This window comes from Cervus elaphus, chromosome 25 (genome assembly GCF_910594005.1).
Source record: "Cervus elaphus chromosome 25, mCerEla1.1, whole genome shotgun sequence".
Lineage (NCBI taxonomy): Eukaryota > Metazoa > Chordata > Mammalia > Artiodactyla > Cervidae > Cervus > Cervus elaphus.
This window is the reverse complement of record NC_057839.1, coordinates 30,880,362-30,896,580: the sequence shown is the minus strand read 5'-3', so window position 1 is coordinate 30,896,580 and position 16,219 is coordinate 30,880,362. Positions and strand designations below refer to the sequence as shown.

Here is a 16,219-nt window from a genome sequence, read left to right as displayed (position 1 = left end):
GTTCAGTGGAGAAGATGATTCAAATCAGCTTAAGTCAGATTCTAAATCTAACTAAACCAGAACACAATAAAAAAGTAATATAAAACCAGTTTTAATAAATAAATGCAACCTTGGCATAGATAAGAAAAACACAACAAATCACCAAGTGTTGCGATTTTCGGCTTCATATCCTGGTGTACAGACTCTTTAGATGGGTTCATGGAAAGGTTTGTGGGGGATACAAATGAATGTGAAATTTGTCTGTGTGAATGTGCATCTATCTGGAAAGAGGTTCCATAGCTTTCATCCAATTCTTTAAGTGTCCTTGATCTGAAAAGAAAAAGTAAGAACCTCTACCATAAGTTCAAGTACCTTCATACTTGGTTTTGAAGGCTGTAGGTATAGGAGGTAGAGAGCAGACCAGTGTCCACATGTAATAGCCTCTGCCTTTCCCTCAGATAGGGCTTCCCTGGTGACTCAGGCGGTAAAGAATCTGCCTGCAATGCAGGAGACCTGGGTTCAATCCCTAGGTTGGGAAGATCCCCTGGAGAAGGGAATGGCTACCCACTCCAGTATTCTTGCCTGGAGATTCCCATGGACAGAGGAGCCTGGAGGGCTACAGGCCATGGGGTTGCAAAGAGTCAAACATGACTGAGCGACTAACACACTTTCACTTCCCTCAGAACTGCCTCTGAAACCTTCAGCCTGTTTCTCAACTTGACTCCACCTACTTCTGCATCTCTGGGGGAATGTCTGCTTTGGAAAATGCTTACGTCATACCACTTGCAATTTGGCCCATAGACTTTACCCATTTTCATTAAGCCTTTTATTGAAACAGCAACAAATAGGCATCTCAACTTCAGGATAGTAGATGAGCATTTTTTTTTTATTAAGTATAGCTACGAATCTACCTATTCTAAACAGATAGGAATTTTATTTCTGTTTTGTCTGAAATATTTCACAGTAAAAAAGCCATGGAGTTACAGAGTCTGGTAAGATTTGTATCATATACAAAAGGACTTAGTTTTCCTTTATTAAGAGGAATAGTAAATTCTATAGATATTGAGCATATATCAGCAACTCATGAAGTGGCAATATTAATATTTTTAAAAAATTGTTCCTATTTCCCATCCCTTATCTATTTTCTCATCACCAGATGATAAGAATGAAAGTTTGGTCCTAAAAGCCTTTTAAAATCAAGTTTAAAAAATTTTCTGATTATATCAACTTTATGCAAGAGGTGATCCTATCCTTCTTTTCAACACAAAGAAAAACAAACTGTATTTTCCACTTTGTAACTTGACCAGAACTTCCAAACCCACTGACTTTCCACCCTCCTTGCTCAGGGCACAGTGGCTGCTCCTTCAGGAGCCCTTTGTGACCGTCTGTGCCTTGATGCTGTCAAGCCTTGGCCTAAAATGGAACTTGGCAGTGTATATGGATTGTATTTTGAGCTGCATCATACAGCTTTGTCCCTAAATTATTACTTTGCTAATGTTTTTAGGGATGAACAAGAAGCAGAAGGTGTCGGCCAAGGATGAGCCGGCTTCAAGCAGTAAAAACAGCAATGCATCCCAGGTATTGTAGAAACTTGGGTGGCTGTCTCTGATGGGTGAACTCTAGCGCCCTTAGCCAGCAAGATTTTGATAAATACTCAGGCTTTTTAAATCTGCAAAATTATTTTAGGCAATACTTATACAGAAACAAAACTCACCCTAAAATATAATCACTCAGATGCCTTTATTCAATCAGTATGCAGCAAATATTTATTGAGCTTCTACTAAAATGCTGGACAGCTCCTAGTCATTGAGCTATAGTGATAGTGTACAATAGACAAATCTTGAAACCTGCATTCTACTGAGTGGATATAAGTAAATTAAATTTGGGGCTTCTTGGTGGTCCAGTGGTTAGGACTTTACCTTCCAATGCAGGGGTTGAGGATTCAGTCCCTGGTCAGGGAACTAAGATCCCACATACCTAAAAACCAAAGCATAAAGCAGAAGTAATATAGTAACAAATTCAATAAATATTTTTAAAATGGTCCACATCCAGGAAAACTTTAATAATTAATTAAATATTTATTTTAGTAGAATGTTAGATGGTGGTAAATCTTCTGGATAAAAATCAGGGAAAGGGGATGCTGAATGCCATGGATTGAAGATGGAACTAGAACGAATGTTAAATGGGATGATGGGGAAAGAATGCTCTGAGAAGGTTCTAGTTGAGTGAAGACCCGTAAGTGATGAGTGCATGAGCCATGTGGCTCTCTGGGAGAAAGAACATTCCAGGCATAGAGAAGAGCAAGCACAAATCCCTTGTGGTTTCAGAGAAAACAAGCATTCTGGAAAAACTAAAATCCATCTGATGAATAATGTGACTTTAGATTTTTTTTTTTTAAAAAAAGAGTGTAGCTAATCTAATATCTGAAAACAAAAACAAACCCCCAGAGTTTCTACATAAGATGTTTCTGAAACCTCTGTGGCTTAATGTGTTATAAAAATGGGTTGATTTTAAATAGTTAGGTGATCTAGAAAAATTGATTGTAATGTTTGAAAAGATAATGCAGCTTTGTTTCCCTATAAATAGAGATGCTAGACTTCCAGTAAAACTAAATTTGAGTTCTGATTCTGTGTTGTGGGGCTACTGAACTTTAAGTATTTTCAGGTCACTTATTTTGAAAGTGATGTAATTATGATTATGTACAGAAATTAAGTGATGTAACAAATATAGATTGACATTAACAGAGAACTCAAGGGTATTACTGCTAGTTGAGAAGGCCATTTTTTAAAACTCTGGCGCTATCTTAGTGATGATTACATTTTAATGATGATTCTTTTCACTTGAGTGACTGTTCCATTTTTACTCTAATTTTTAAATTCTTTTGGAATTTAGTCACAGAAGAAAGGACAACAATCCCAGTTCCTGCAAAGCCGTAACTTAAAATGCATAGCCTTATGTGAAGGTAAGTTGAAAGTTTTATAATCCTCATAGCGTTTATTCTCTATCTTAACAGTATTTAAGAATTTAAGTGTGTTTACAAAATGCTCATAATGGACTAGCGAAAGCTTTGTTTCTTATGACAAAGAGCATAGATGGAAAACACAGCAGAGATCATAGAGGTTAAAACAAAGAGCAGAACTGGCAAGGTTTCAAACAGTGCTATATTTTATTCTTGACAGCTATCTCAGAAGAGTAATTATCTCTTTTTGATCAAGTATTGTTCATCTCTATTGTTCATCTATACCCCTTCCTCTTTGTGTTGGTTTCTGAATGTATATTACCATGAAAACTCTGAAAGATGAGCTGAGCACTGAGTAGATAACCCAGGAGGTCTTTCTTGTTCCTACACTGAACTTATTCTTCTTTTCTGAACTTGGGATAAAAAATTGATAGGTGATTTACAATATCATATACTTTCCTTTGTTCTTGCTTTAAAATCTGACTTTGGCTAAAAGTTCATTTTTTCTTCTTCTGTTGGGAGTTTTGGTAACCACTGTTAACTGTCTTTTAGGTTTTTCAACATTTGATAGTTGTAGAGGATTTAAGGTGGCCTTCTACCTAGTTCCCAAGTCAGGACCTGTTTGCCATCATGAGTACAAAGTCATTTCCTTCCTATTATGCTAAGTGTGTTCCAAACATAAAATTGCCACTTGGCATTTCACTGTTCTTATTTACATTTTTTGATAGTTTAATAAGATGAAATGTTTTTCATATGTTAATTTGTACATGCATTTTTGCTTTTGGACTTCTAAGAAAAGGGAGATAGTAATTTAGAATAAAATATTCTTTCATTTTATCTTCCCTTTTCAGTGATCACCTCACCTGACCTGCACAAACATGGGGAGATATGGGTCGTCCCGAATACTGATCATGTCTGCACAAGATTCTTTTTTGTGTAAGTGTGAAGGCTTAAAATCCTACGTTACTGTCTCCTCCATAAATGAGGTAATAGTGACTACGTTATTGTTTGGTCACTTAAGCTGCCAAAATATAATAGATATTGTCTCACGGACTTCCCTGGTTAGCTCAGACAGTAAAACGTCTGCCTACAATGCGGAAGACCCAGGTTCAATCCCTGGGGCGGGAAGATCCACTGGAGAAGGAAATGGCAACCCACTCCAGTACTCTTGCCTGGAAAATCCCATGGACCGAGGAGCCTGGGAGGCTACAGTCCATGGGGTAGCAAAGAGTCAGACACGACTGAGCGACATCACGTTCTTTCACTTTCTCATCAGGGCTTCCCTAGAGGCTCAGACAGTAAGGAATCCACCTGCAATGCAGGAGACCTAGATTCGATCTCTGAGTTGCGAAGATCCCCTGGAGGACGTCATGGCAACCCACCCTAGTATTCTTGCCTGGAGAATCCCCATAGACAGAGGAGCCAGGAGAGCTTACAGTAGATGGGGTTGCAAAGAGCCAGACACGACTGAGCAACTCAGCACAGCACGGCATTTTCTCATCAAGTTAATGTTTTTGTTTTATTTTAATAAGCTGTGAAAAACAGGGATATTTAAAAGCCATTAACTTAGAAGATTTGAAGAAAAACATGGTCTCTTTAACCACTGTGTATGTATGTATTGTGTTGTTGTTTAGTCACTAAGTCATGTCTGACTCTTTTGGGACCCCATGGACTGTCGTCTGCCAGGCTTCTCTGTCCATGGAATTTTCCAGACAAGAATACTGGAGTGGGTTGCCATTTCCTACTCCAGGGGATCTTCCCAACCCAGGGATCAAACCCACATCTCCTGCATTGGCAGGCGGGTTCTTTAGCATTAAGCCTCCAGGGAAGGCCCATATGTTTGTATACATGTGTATGTAAGTGTACATATACATACATACAGATCTTATATGTATCTAGGTAGATATACACATTAGGTTACTTACAAAAGTGTGGTTATTGGGAAATCATAGGTCTAGGACAATAATCTGGATCTAATAGCACCAGAGCTATTATACATCCTCCAGTCTCTAAAGACAAGAAGAGAAAGCAGTTAGGAGGACCTGGTAAGAGAGTCATTTCTAGTTCATCATGACTCCATGAAAGGAGTCATGGCCATCAATTCAGGGACGTAGGCAGTGCAGGAGGCCCTTGTTGGGTGGAGCCAAGCAAAACCTTGATGGCTGCCCTCCTACCAGCACACTGCTGGGACACCCCATTGGCCAAACTCTACCTGAAACTAGAGGGCAAGAGAAATTATTGATCAAGACCATACAGGTCAGCCTCCTCGGGCAAAAGGCAAAGTAGAGAAGAGTGTTCCATGGCTCTGGAGGCTCCCAGGAAAGCATCTGCTTTTTAAGGTTATAATTCAGATGAAGTTGTAGCACAGCACAGGTCTCTTGGGAAAGACAGTCACTGAATATTTTTTTTTCCTTTCTTCTTTCTTGCTCATTTTGTTTCTTATTCATTGTTAGAAGATTGACTTTCTAAAAGATGCCTCCAATCCCAAACTTTTTCAGTTAGTGTGAGCTGGAAATTTTGATGGTATGGTAACTCCAGAGTCTTTTTCTTAGCCTGTCACTAATTAGTTAATCTATTCCTTTTAGGGTTATATGTGCTAAGTTGCTTCACTCGTGTCCAACTCTTTGCCATCCCATTGATTGTAGCCCACCAGGCTCCTCTGTCCATGATTCTCCAGGCAAGACTACTGGAGTGGGTTGCCACTCCCTTCTCCAGGAGATCTTCTCCCCCCAGAGACTGAACTGTGTCTCCTGTATTGTCAGACAGGGTTTTTACTACTAGCGCCACCTGGGAAGCCCCATTTAGTGTTATGCTAAAATTCAAATTTGTTGAGCTAAATAAACAACTTTAGATACGGAAGTGCTCAGAAGTAGTATTATTTCTTTGCAGTTTTACACAAATTATACCTAAACTAAATCAGTAGGGCACATGTGTGGATATTGACTGGAGAGAAGGATTTCTGTATTTCGTAAGAAAAAAATGAGGAAAGACCATCTGAAGACAAGAGAAGAAAATACGTTTAGTATCCTCAGATATTTTCCAAATAATACAGAGGGGGAAAATTCTATTAAGGTAATGATTTTCATTTCTTTATAAACACAGATGAGATTTCATCCTTCATCCCTCAGGAGAGAAGAAACTAATTAAGGAAAATTGATAAGATTCAAAACACATCAAAAGGAAAATCCATTCACTAATGAATGTACATTCTAATTACAACCATCAGTTTCTTTCTTTATAAAAGATATAATCACAGACTTCTACTAGTGATCTGCCTCCCTAGTGAGTGGTAGCATCTAGGAAAAAAATAAATTGAGGAGAAAAAATGAGTTTTCACAAATATTCCATAATCAAACAGAAACTCAATTTCTGTTCTTATTTTATTTATTTATTTATTTTACACATTGTGCGATTTCTAGTTAGGAGCTTTTCCTTATGACTAGGATATGAAGTAGTGAATTATAATAAATTCCATGCTAATCTGATTTCCAGAATGAAGGAGAGAATGAAACAGCTGTGTGATATCCTAATCACATTCTTCCCAAGAGGTAAACAATAGCAGAGAATGAAGGGAAAACAGGGGAAATTTTAGGGATTAGGGCATCAGAAAAAATTTAAAGTACAATTTAAAGGACAATATTAGATAGGGAAAACAGAAGAATAAGAAGTTTGAAAAAAATTTGTCGGAAAATTCCAAAAATGAATAAACTTAACCAAATATATATGCTTCAGGCAAAATGTAGTAATTCAGATTTTAAGAACAGATTCCAGCCAGTTTTGAGTGTCTAGGAACTGATCAAGCTAAAGCTTGATTTCGTTACTGATCTTGAGACTCATGTGCGCAAAGACATTAATGTCAATGTGTAGAAATCAGGCAGCTGTTCAGAAGCTGGGCTTAAACAGGGGATGTGAAAACCACATCATGCTCTAGTCAGATACAACAAAAATGTTTATTTCACAGTAAATGGGGATTTTAAAGCTGGAGAGGAAAACTTACTATTGATATTTTCCGTAAATGGGAATAAATAATAAAATCCAAGAGAAGGTAATTGATTGGGTGCATCCAGAGCCATGGGCACCCCATGCTACACTACCCCCATCACTGCCATAGTGAAAACTTGTAGAGATGGGAGTGTATCTTCTCCCTCAGCTACTGGGGACCAAGGACACTTTAAGAACTGCTGGGTTTTTGTATCTTTCTATCTGATGTTACAACCTACATGTTTAATGGTTCCATGGTTCTTTGATTTAGAGCAGGAAGATTTGCAAATGAACTGTTACTGTATTTTCTTTGTCATATTGATATAAGGTATATATTTTCAAAACATTTCAAGATGTGCAGAAATTTAAGAGCAGGAGGGACCAAATAAAATAGACCATCTGCAGAAAAGAGATGTGGGGTATTTTCAGGTTCTGGAGTGAAGCCACTACCTGTGCCAAACTTCAGAAATTCCTATCTAAATGTACTTTTTAAGGTCTAGCTCAAATACCACCTCTTCCATGAAGCTCCTAATAAAAATTAGCCTCTCTTCCTGGTATGCCTACAGCTCAGTGCCGAGCTTCCATTTAAATTCAGTTTATTCAGTGTGTCTGACTCATGAGGCCATGTGTTAATCCTTAAAGGGCAGAACTCCTATTATTGTTGTTGTTGTTGTTTGTAACTGCCCTGCATGCCCTGAATCAGCTTGCATGGTATATGATACACAGCTGCTTTTCAGTAAATTTTTAATGAACAAAAAGGGAGGGGGGGTGCACAAAAAGGAAAATGTTTTGGAATATGTATAGGTTTTATTTTAGGTCAGAGTTTGAAAAGATAGCTATAAGAGAAGATTATGAAATAAGAACTGTAGAATGGCTATTTTGAGAAATAAGAGATGCATTGCACCATGATTTTGCAAAAAAATACACAGTGTTTGAATGGGAACGTAGCAAGGAGACAGCTTATTTATGAAGTTAGACGACAGGACATTCAGTCATGGCTCAGTGACATAAGCTGTGTGACATCAAACTGATACGATCTGAGAGCTTTGCTTCATCCCCAGTGTGTAATAAATCCAATTTCTCTGTCTCTAACCCAGATCTCTTTCCAAGATTGAAACTGCCACATCACTCCCCTACTTAAAAGTCTTTGATAGCTGCTTACTGCTTATAAGATGAAGTCCAGTCTCCTTTACAGAGGGAACCACCTGACTCCTTGATGCTTTGTTCTTTTTTTCAACACCACTGTGTTGAAGGAGGGAGAGATGCCCGGCTGCCTGGCCCATCATTTTCCACTGGCCGCTGTTTCACACCTGGGATGTCACGCTGTGCAACCTGACCTGTATGCTGGGATTTCCGCACTCCATGCTCTTCTTTCCTTTCTTCATTACGCTTGGATCCTGTCTTTCATTCTTTTCCCTATTGCCTATCTCTTCAATATTGCCTGTCTAATTCCCACTCCTCTTTTAAATCTTAGCGTATATCTTCTCTCCTCCCAGAAACTTCTCTTCATGCCTTTGTGCTGCTCCTTGATGTTACTGTGTAACACCCTGGATGTGTTTCTGTGATTGGATTGTTCTTTTTTATGTATTGTCTCCTCCATTACTCCCCTGTATGCCTCTTGAGATTGGGGACTACATAGCTCACTAGCATAGTGCTTGGCAGATAAGTAGGAATGAATGAAATGCCAATTTTATGATTGCTTGCTGAATATTTCCCTCCCCTCCAAAGTCGACTAATACCTTAAAATCATTACGTACAAAGTGGAGCCTATTATTGTAAATCCCTTAGCTGCTTTCACAGCTTCCTCCATCTCTGCAATCACTTCATACATCAAGGAGACTTAGAACCTGAGCTGTAGCTTTCAGTTGTTTTTCCTTGCTTGCTAGTCATCAGTTCCCAAGTACATCTTTTCACAATTTTCTTCTGTAAACACATTTGTTTCCATGTGTATCGTAAATTCCTTGTAGTACACCAGAAGATTGCTGGTTATTTTCCATGCTTCTGCTTTCTTCATTGCTCCTAACCTGTTTTTTATACTGCCAGATGTTAAAAAACATTGCCATTATTACACTAGTGGTACCTATTCAGTGTACAGAAAGTGAAATCAAAAGCAAGTTGAAAGAGAGACAGTCACCCATCATATTCCCCTCTTAGAGGTAACAACGGTTAATAAGATCATACTATTTATACCACATTATTTTTCCAAGAGGAGAGTTTGATTATTCCTTGCTCATGAAGGCTAAGAGTTATTTAAAAAAAAAAAATGGCATTCTGCAACATGGTACCCATCTGACTTGACTTCAGTTATCCATATAAATCACTCATTGAATAAAATTATTTTCCAAGCCATTCCTTGAAAACACTTGGAATTGTTTTTCCCATTTATTGTGCCTTTGCTCAGTCAGTACCAGTGCTTGGCCTTCTCACCAGTTCAGCCTTTAGTTAATCTTTCCAGGCTTAACTATGTGGTCTTTTCCATGGGGCCTTTTCCGGCGTCCCAGTCAGACAGGATATCTGTCTTTACTGTGAGTTCTGCTTGCCCTTTCTTTGTTCACCCAGGCTGCCTTGTCCTCAAGTTAATCGTATAACTCTATTATCACCCCTAGTAAAATGCAAATTCTGTCTGTGTTTGGGAATCTCATGTCTTGTGCAGAAACACTTAATACATATGGAATGAAAGCAATGACAAAAGACTGAATGTTCTAACTTAATCAAGAGATTTCTACATGGGCTGTGAAGTAGACAGTGCACCTAGAGCATCAGATTTCTCACAGGAACTTTGGAGACGGGCTGAATGTCATTCAGTTCACAATGAATTTCTCCTCTCTGCAGCTAATGAAAAGCAGTACTACCATTTCTGGCTTCCAGATTTAGGAAATCAGGAAACAGATGTATGTGTACCAATCTTAAAACTGTCCCAAAGCTACTATGGGCTTCCCAGGTGGCGCTAGTGGTAAAGAATCCTGCCAATGCAGCGAGAGACCCAGATTTGATCTCTGGGTCAGGAAGATCACCTGGAGAAGGAAATGGCAACCCATTCCGGTATTCTTGCCTGGAAAATCCCATGGACAGAGGAGCCTGGCTGGGCTATAGTCCACGGAGTTGCCAAGAGTTGCCCACACTTGAGCGACCAACACTTTCACACTTTTTATACTACTAATAGCATAAGTAATTTTTGTCCTCTTGCAGATAATTTCATATTTCCTTCTTCAGAAACCCCCACTCAAGTGTATCACTTCCCTGTTAATATCATTCTTGCTCTATTTCTCTTTAAAATTCTGTTGCTTTCTAGACGTAAGTAAACGTCAGTGTTATGTTAACAACTTAGTGTTTGTCTACAATACTAATAACTGCAGAATAGTCTATATGCTATATTATAGTAAATGCTCTAATGCCACTAGTAATACATGTATCTAAGCCCTGCTGGTTGACTAATTCAAATGGTAGTTGGGTTTTCCTTTATTTTTATATACGCTTCATAGTTTCACACTCAAATGCCTTTGATCAGTTTTATCCTTCAGCCCTCAACTGTTGTACTTCCTTGAGGGCTTCACAGACAACGGAAAAATAAGCATTTTTCTTGATACTTTCAGCTCAGTCTCTCATTCTTGCTCTCTGTTCTTTTCTCCCCTATGCTCTTTCTCTAAATTATTATAGTTTATTTAAAGAATGTGAGTCTCACCTCCTCTCCATAACGTCAAAGGCTTTTTGAGTGTCAGTGAATGTGTATTTGGGTATAGAAAACCCTTCCATCTGAATGGAAAACAGAGTGAGGGGAGAGTGAGGGGGCATGACTGGAGAGGAAGTTTATGTTTGGATTATGAAGGACCCTAGTGTGAATGCCAGTGACGTTGGATTTTTGTCTTACAAGTGAAGCCAAGGCCATTTGCATCACTCTAGCAGGGCAGAGAATAGTCTTGCAGGAGGGGTAGTGGGGATAAGTGTAGAGCTAGAAAGACTAGTTATAATGTTTAGTACAATAGTCTAGATCAGCGTTTCTTACTACAAAAAGAAATGTATTTGACATTGTGACCAGGGAAAGACTTTGATTGGTACTTACTGCCCATCTCTATTCTAATTTCATTGAAAAATGCTAGCCTGCACAACCTAAGTTAATTTCAGAGCCTGCTAACTATATACAACCTGCAACTTGAAAATCACTCATTTAGATGAATAATGTGTGTGTGTGTGTGTGCACTTAGTTATGTCCTACTCCTTGGCCCCATGGACTGTAGCCCGCCAGGCTCCTCTGTCCATGGAACTTACCAGGCCCAGAATACTGGAGTGGGTTGCCATTTCCTACCCCAGGGGATCTTCCCAACCCAGGGATCAAATGCAAATCTCTTGCTCCTCCTGCATTGGCAATCGAATTCTTTACCACTAGATTTGTTTACCAATGAAGGCCCAAACGAAGTTGATGGCATCAGATTGAGAGAAGTTGCAAGTGAGAATAAGTAGGAAACTGGAAGTGAGATAGCTGGATGATTTACTGGGTTTGGGCACATGGAATAACCAAGAATAACTGGTTTTCCTGCTATTTCTGATAGATGATAGTACCTTCAAGTTTAAAGATTGACAGAATAGAAAAGAGCAGTCAGTTTTGAATTAAGAAGTTAAATTCAGTTTTAAATACACCACCTCTGTGATTTCTGTAGGAAATGTATAGTCAGGGCAAGATGTAAGGATTGGAGATACAGTTTTAGGAATCAGCAAGTGGCTGATAGTAACAACAGTGGGGGAGACTGAATTTGCATATCATGAAAAGAAAGAACACTGAGGAGTGAATTGTGAATAAAACCAGCATTGAAATGGGAGGTTAGAGGGGAAAAATGCAGTGAAGGAAACTGAGAGTTAATATTCAAAGGGCCAACTAAGGAGGGAAGAGATGATACAACTTCATGAAAAGAGCCATCAACTGTATCCCATGCTGCAGACATAGTGGATATAGTTTTCTGGTTGCTGTGGGCAACCGTTGTCAGCATTTTTCAGGATAGTAGTAGGACCTGAAGAATAATTGCAGTGGGTTAAGGAGAAAATGGAAATTATGATGTATTACAGACAAATTTTCATCAAGATCCACTTTAAATTGAAAAGAAGAGAAATGTAGGCTGAGATATCTATTAAGATGAGAGTATTTTACTCAACATTGTGTCCAAAGCACAGAGGACACAGTAGGTGTGTTGACTATACCCAAAGTGCCATAGAGATAGGACAGACATAATCTCCTATGAGGAAATTTAGGCTGGAGTTACACGGTGGACTGGTACCTGAAATTGGAAAGTCATCAAGAACAAAACAATTCTAGGACCTGCCATTCTTCCCACTTCTCTCAAAGCACTATGGTTTTCTTTGTATCTGCTGTATACTCTTTTTGTCAATCTCTTTTAAAAGTTTTCCATAATCCATATCCTAGAGGAGCTAGCTCAGTTGGTTTGGAAAAACATCATTATCTCCTTTGGGCCAAGCCTGCAAGCCAGGTTGCTTCTCCAGCCTTGCTCAGAATTATGGATGGCTCAACCTACTTTTGATCCAGTGAGTAGCCAGAATTTATACAAAAGCAAGGCTAACATATTTGACTTGTCCAATAAAATATATTTCTAAAAAAAAAAAACATATATATATATATATATATATTTCTACACATTTTGCTACAAAACACCTGATTGGATCTGGATAATTCTAAAGTGTTTTGTGTTACACATTCTCTAGTTTGTAACAGGGGCTTCTCAGGTTACACTACTGGTAAAGAACCCACCTGCCAATGCAGGAGACATAAAGAGTTGCAGGTTCAAGCGCTGGGTCAGGAAAATCCCCTGGAGGAAGGCATGGCAACCCACTCCAGTATTCTTGCTTGGAGAATCCCATGGACAGGGGAGCCTAGTGGGCTATGATCCATGGTGTCATAAAGAGTCGGACATGACTGAAAATTGTTTGATCTCATGAGAAAACATTTACAACTGGGCTTTGTACCATATATCCTATTCTTTTTTCACAATAATGTTTCACCACTGAATGCCTTATGTACACATATGTGTATGTATGTATTTGCACAGTAAGAGTTAACCAAGTAGGCAACCTTGGGCCATTTCTTAGGAGTTTAAAAAAGAAAGTGTTAATCACTCAGTCGTGTCTGACTCTTTGCAACCCCATGGACTGTAGCCCATCAGGCTCCTCTGTCCACGGGATTCTCCAGGCAAGAATACTGGAGTGCATAGCCGTTTCCTTCAGGGGATCTTCCGAACCCAGAGGTCAAACCTGGGTCTCCTGCATTAAAGGCAGATTCTTTACCATCTAAGCTACCAAGGAAGACCCCTTAGGAGTTTAAGCTTGATACAAATGCAGTTATCACTAGGTTTTTAAGCAGTTGGTTATTAAAGACCTCATTTCTCATTGTAATATGTTATTTATTTCACTTTTCTGTATGGTACCATTTCAGGAGAATTTTAAGTATGGTGAGTAAAAGACAGTGGCACACATTAATATCTGAGACACTGTGCTTACACCCCTGGTTATCTATTTTGAAGTAATTACCACTCCTCTAAAGCTTCTGTCTTGAAGTCATTTTTATGAAGTAAAATTAATTCATTACTTATTCTACTCTGAATATTATCATGGAAGTTTAAAAATTCATTCTTGGGAAATTCTTATTACCCAAGTAAGTTTATTTGAAGAAATGAATTATCATCTAAAATGTAATTATTTCTTTCTAAAGGACTTAGTAATAGCTGTCTTTTAATGTTGTATTTTCACTTCTGTTGCTTAGCTAAACTTAGCAGGCTTGCTTTCTTATGTGTAGTACCAGCATAAATAAGAATAGGGTTTTAGTTGGACTAATAAGAAAAAAAAAAATACAGCACCGATTACAACAGAATAGTAATTAAAAGGCAAGAATCCTGCAGGAGCAATGGTGGAAGGTAAGGTGATTTTTCTGAGTGTTACTGATCAGAAAATAAAGAAATAATTTATGTAGGAGTGGAGCAAAGAAGTCAGGAAACCAAGGAACATAAAACTGAAGTCAGTATGTTCTTTCTCAGCAGGCTTCACTGCTGTGGGAAGTGTTTGCAGGGCCAAAGACACTGGGGTGCTCCCTGCATTCAAGCAATGCTTTATGGGGGGTTAAAATTTAAAATGAAGGGGCAAATCAGGGCATGATGAGAAATAATCCTGTGTTTAGTCATGTGACCTTTTCTGCATTTAGTAATGTGATCATGTTATTAAATATAACTGAGAATTGTCTTTCTCTTGATTCCTTTGGACTGTACTTTAGGTATCAGATAGCATTTCTAAGCTGTCTTAAATGCTCTGAAAATGTTTTTGAATGTTTCATCTTTTTTAATGTTCTATGTTTTTGTGTTTTAGCTATGAAGATGGCCAAGTGGGAGACGCAAATATTAACACCCAAGAAGGAGGCATTCACAAAGAGATCCTACGAGTAATTGGTAATCAAACTGCTACTGGTTAAAGGACCACCATTTAATTAACATGATTTGAAAGCCTTCCTCGGGTTCAAAGCTGGATTTTGAACTGAAGAAGATGATAAAATAATTTATTGTTATTATAAACAAAATTAACCCTTTGAATACTGATTTTTTTCTTAGTATTTCTAAGTATATCATTAAATACCTAAAATGGTATATAATTTACCAATTGTAGGGTTATGGAATCTAGTAATAAAATTACAACAGCACTTAAACTGAAGTTTGGGTTCCTCACACAATAAACAGATTGAAAAAACAGTTTTGTGCTGATATGTTTATATTAAACTCTCTAATTGGAAATTTAATATTATATACCGACATCTTAGGGTACCAAAAGAGGATTGAAAGCATTTTATAATGGCGTCTAAATCTATAAGAGACTTTGCAACAAGTATAATGTTTGCACATTCTGATGTGCTATGTAATTAGCAGTATGAAAGTTCGAACGTTTTGGGGAGGGATGTTTCCTAATCTGTTATTTTTCCTTATATAAAAGCAATTAGGTCTTTAGATGCAGCGCTTTGCCTAAAAGTATGTAATATACATATCTATAGATTCATGCATCAAATGTCTGATTGTGCATATATGTGTATATGTACACATATATGTATTTTAACAACAAAGATGGCATAGCTCCACAGTTCTGTTCTCATTCGATGGAAAGAAAATGATATTCAGTAAGAAAATGATGTTCTCTCTGGACATAAACCAAGATATGAGCCAAAATCATCACCATTCATTCACTGAAAATATTTGCAAACAAATTTTCTATTTGTTTAAAGAATTTTCCCTTCAGTTAAACTCTTTATAATGTTATAATGTTGTAATATGGGGTATGTAGACACCCCTGGTGGACTAAATCTATTCGAATGATCATATGTTTAAAAGAAAGACCTTGAATTTAAACAAACAGTATATATATATTTTTATTTCCTACAATGGAATTTTTTTACATTTATTTATACCGCACCAGCCTTTTTGTATTTTTTCATTTAAGACCTGTGCTTAGTTTGTTTTTCATATTGGGAAAGAAGACAAACTTTGAAATTTCTTTTATATTAAAAGAATATGAATACGTTTACAGAGAACAATAACACCAGCTCTCAGCATTCTCTTTTTGAGTCATGTGCTCAGCAAAATCATTTCTGTTTCTTTGGATTCTAAGTTCTTATTCATTACAAGTTTTAATTGACAGTGTGTATTTTCCTGCATGATGTTTCTGGAATAAGGCCATTCATGAGAGCAGTTTAATTAGCAAGTCTGCCACTCTATTCAAATCCTGAATCAAGGCTCATATCTATTTAAAAAGAAAAAAATTTTAAATGTACACTCATTTGTAAGTGTAATGTTATAAATTCTGTGCTTATTTCCTTTGGTATAAAAGGTGAGAACAAAGGTCATCCACATTGTTAAGGGTTGCCATCTAGGAAGCATTTCTTAATCATTTGTTTTCTTATATTGTAAATAATTGATATGCCACTTATTTCTGCAAAAATAGACTTGAAGTGGTTGGGATATTCATCATTGTGATAGGATCCACTTAAAATATTGATTTGTTTTGACTTGTGCCTCTGAACTCAAGGCCAGACTGAAGGATAATATTGGTATGGCAGGGCAAAGATACAGTATCTTATTCAGTCTTCTGTGATCGGATATTTGAAGACTTTACATGGGTCAAGAGGACTACTTGCTTCTTTCTGCCATGACTCCCATAGTCTCCCAAGTCCCTTTATGGTGTTTTAAAAAGTAACAGAAGTAATAATTTTGTGGGACATTCATATATATGACATAAATATAAGGCTGTAATAGCAGGATTTGGAAA

At 37.7% G+C, this 16,219-nt stretch overlaps 1 protein-coding gene across 4 annotated transcripts in view; it reads left to right on the top strand.

Moving 5' to 3' along the window:
- Window positions 1-15,966, top strand: part of PARP8 (poly(ADP-ribose) polymerase family member 8) — a 187,905-nt gene extending 171,939 nt beyond the window's left edge. For 3 of the 4 annotated variants that reach the window (XM_043887120.1, XM_043887119.1, XM_043887117.1), the window contains 4 exons: window positions 1,484-1,557; window positions 2,872-2,941; window positions 3,790-3,874; window positions 14,279-15,966. In XM_043887120.1, coding sequence (XP_043743055.1) covers window positions 1,484-1,557; window positions 2,872-2,941; window positions 3,790-3,874; window positions 14,279-14,381 — 332 coding nt within the window. In that variant the 3' untranslated portion in view covers window positions 14,382-15,966. Of the gene's footprint in view, window positions 1-1,483; window positions 1,558-2,871; window positions 2,942-3,789; window positions 3,925-14,278 lie in introns of all 4 variants that reach the window. The other variant, XM_043887118.1, reaches the window with a different exon arrangement.
- Window positions 15,967-16,219: the final 253 nt, after the last annotated feature.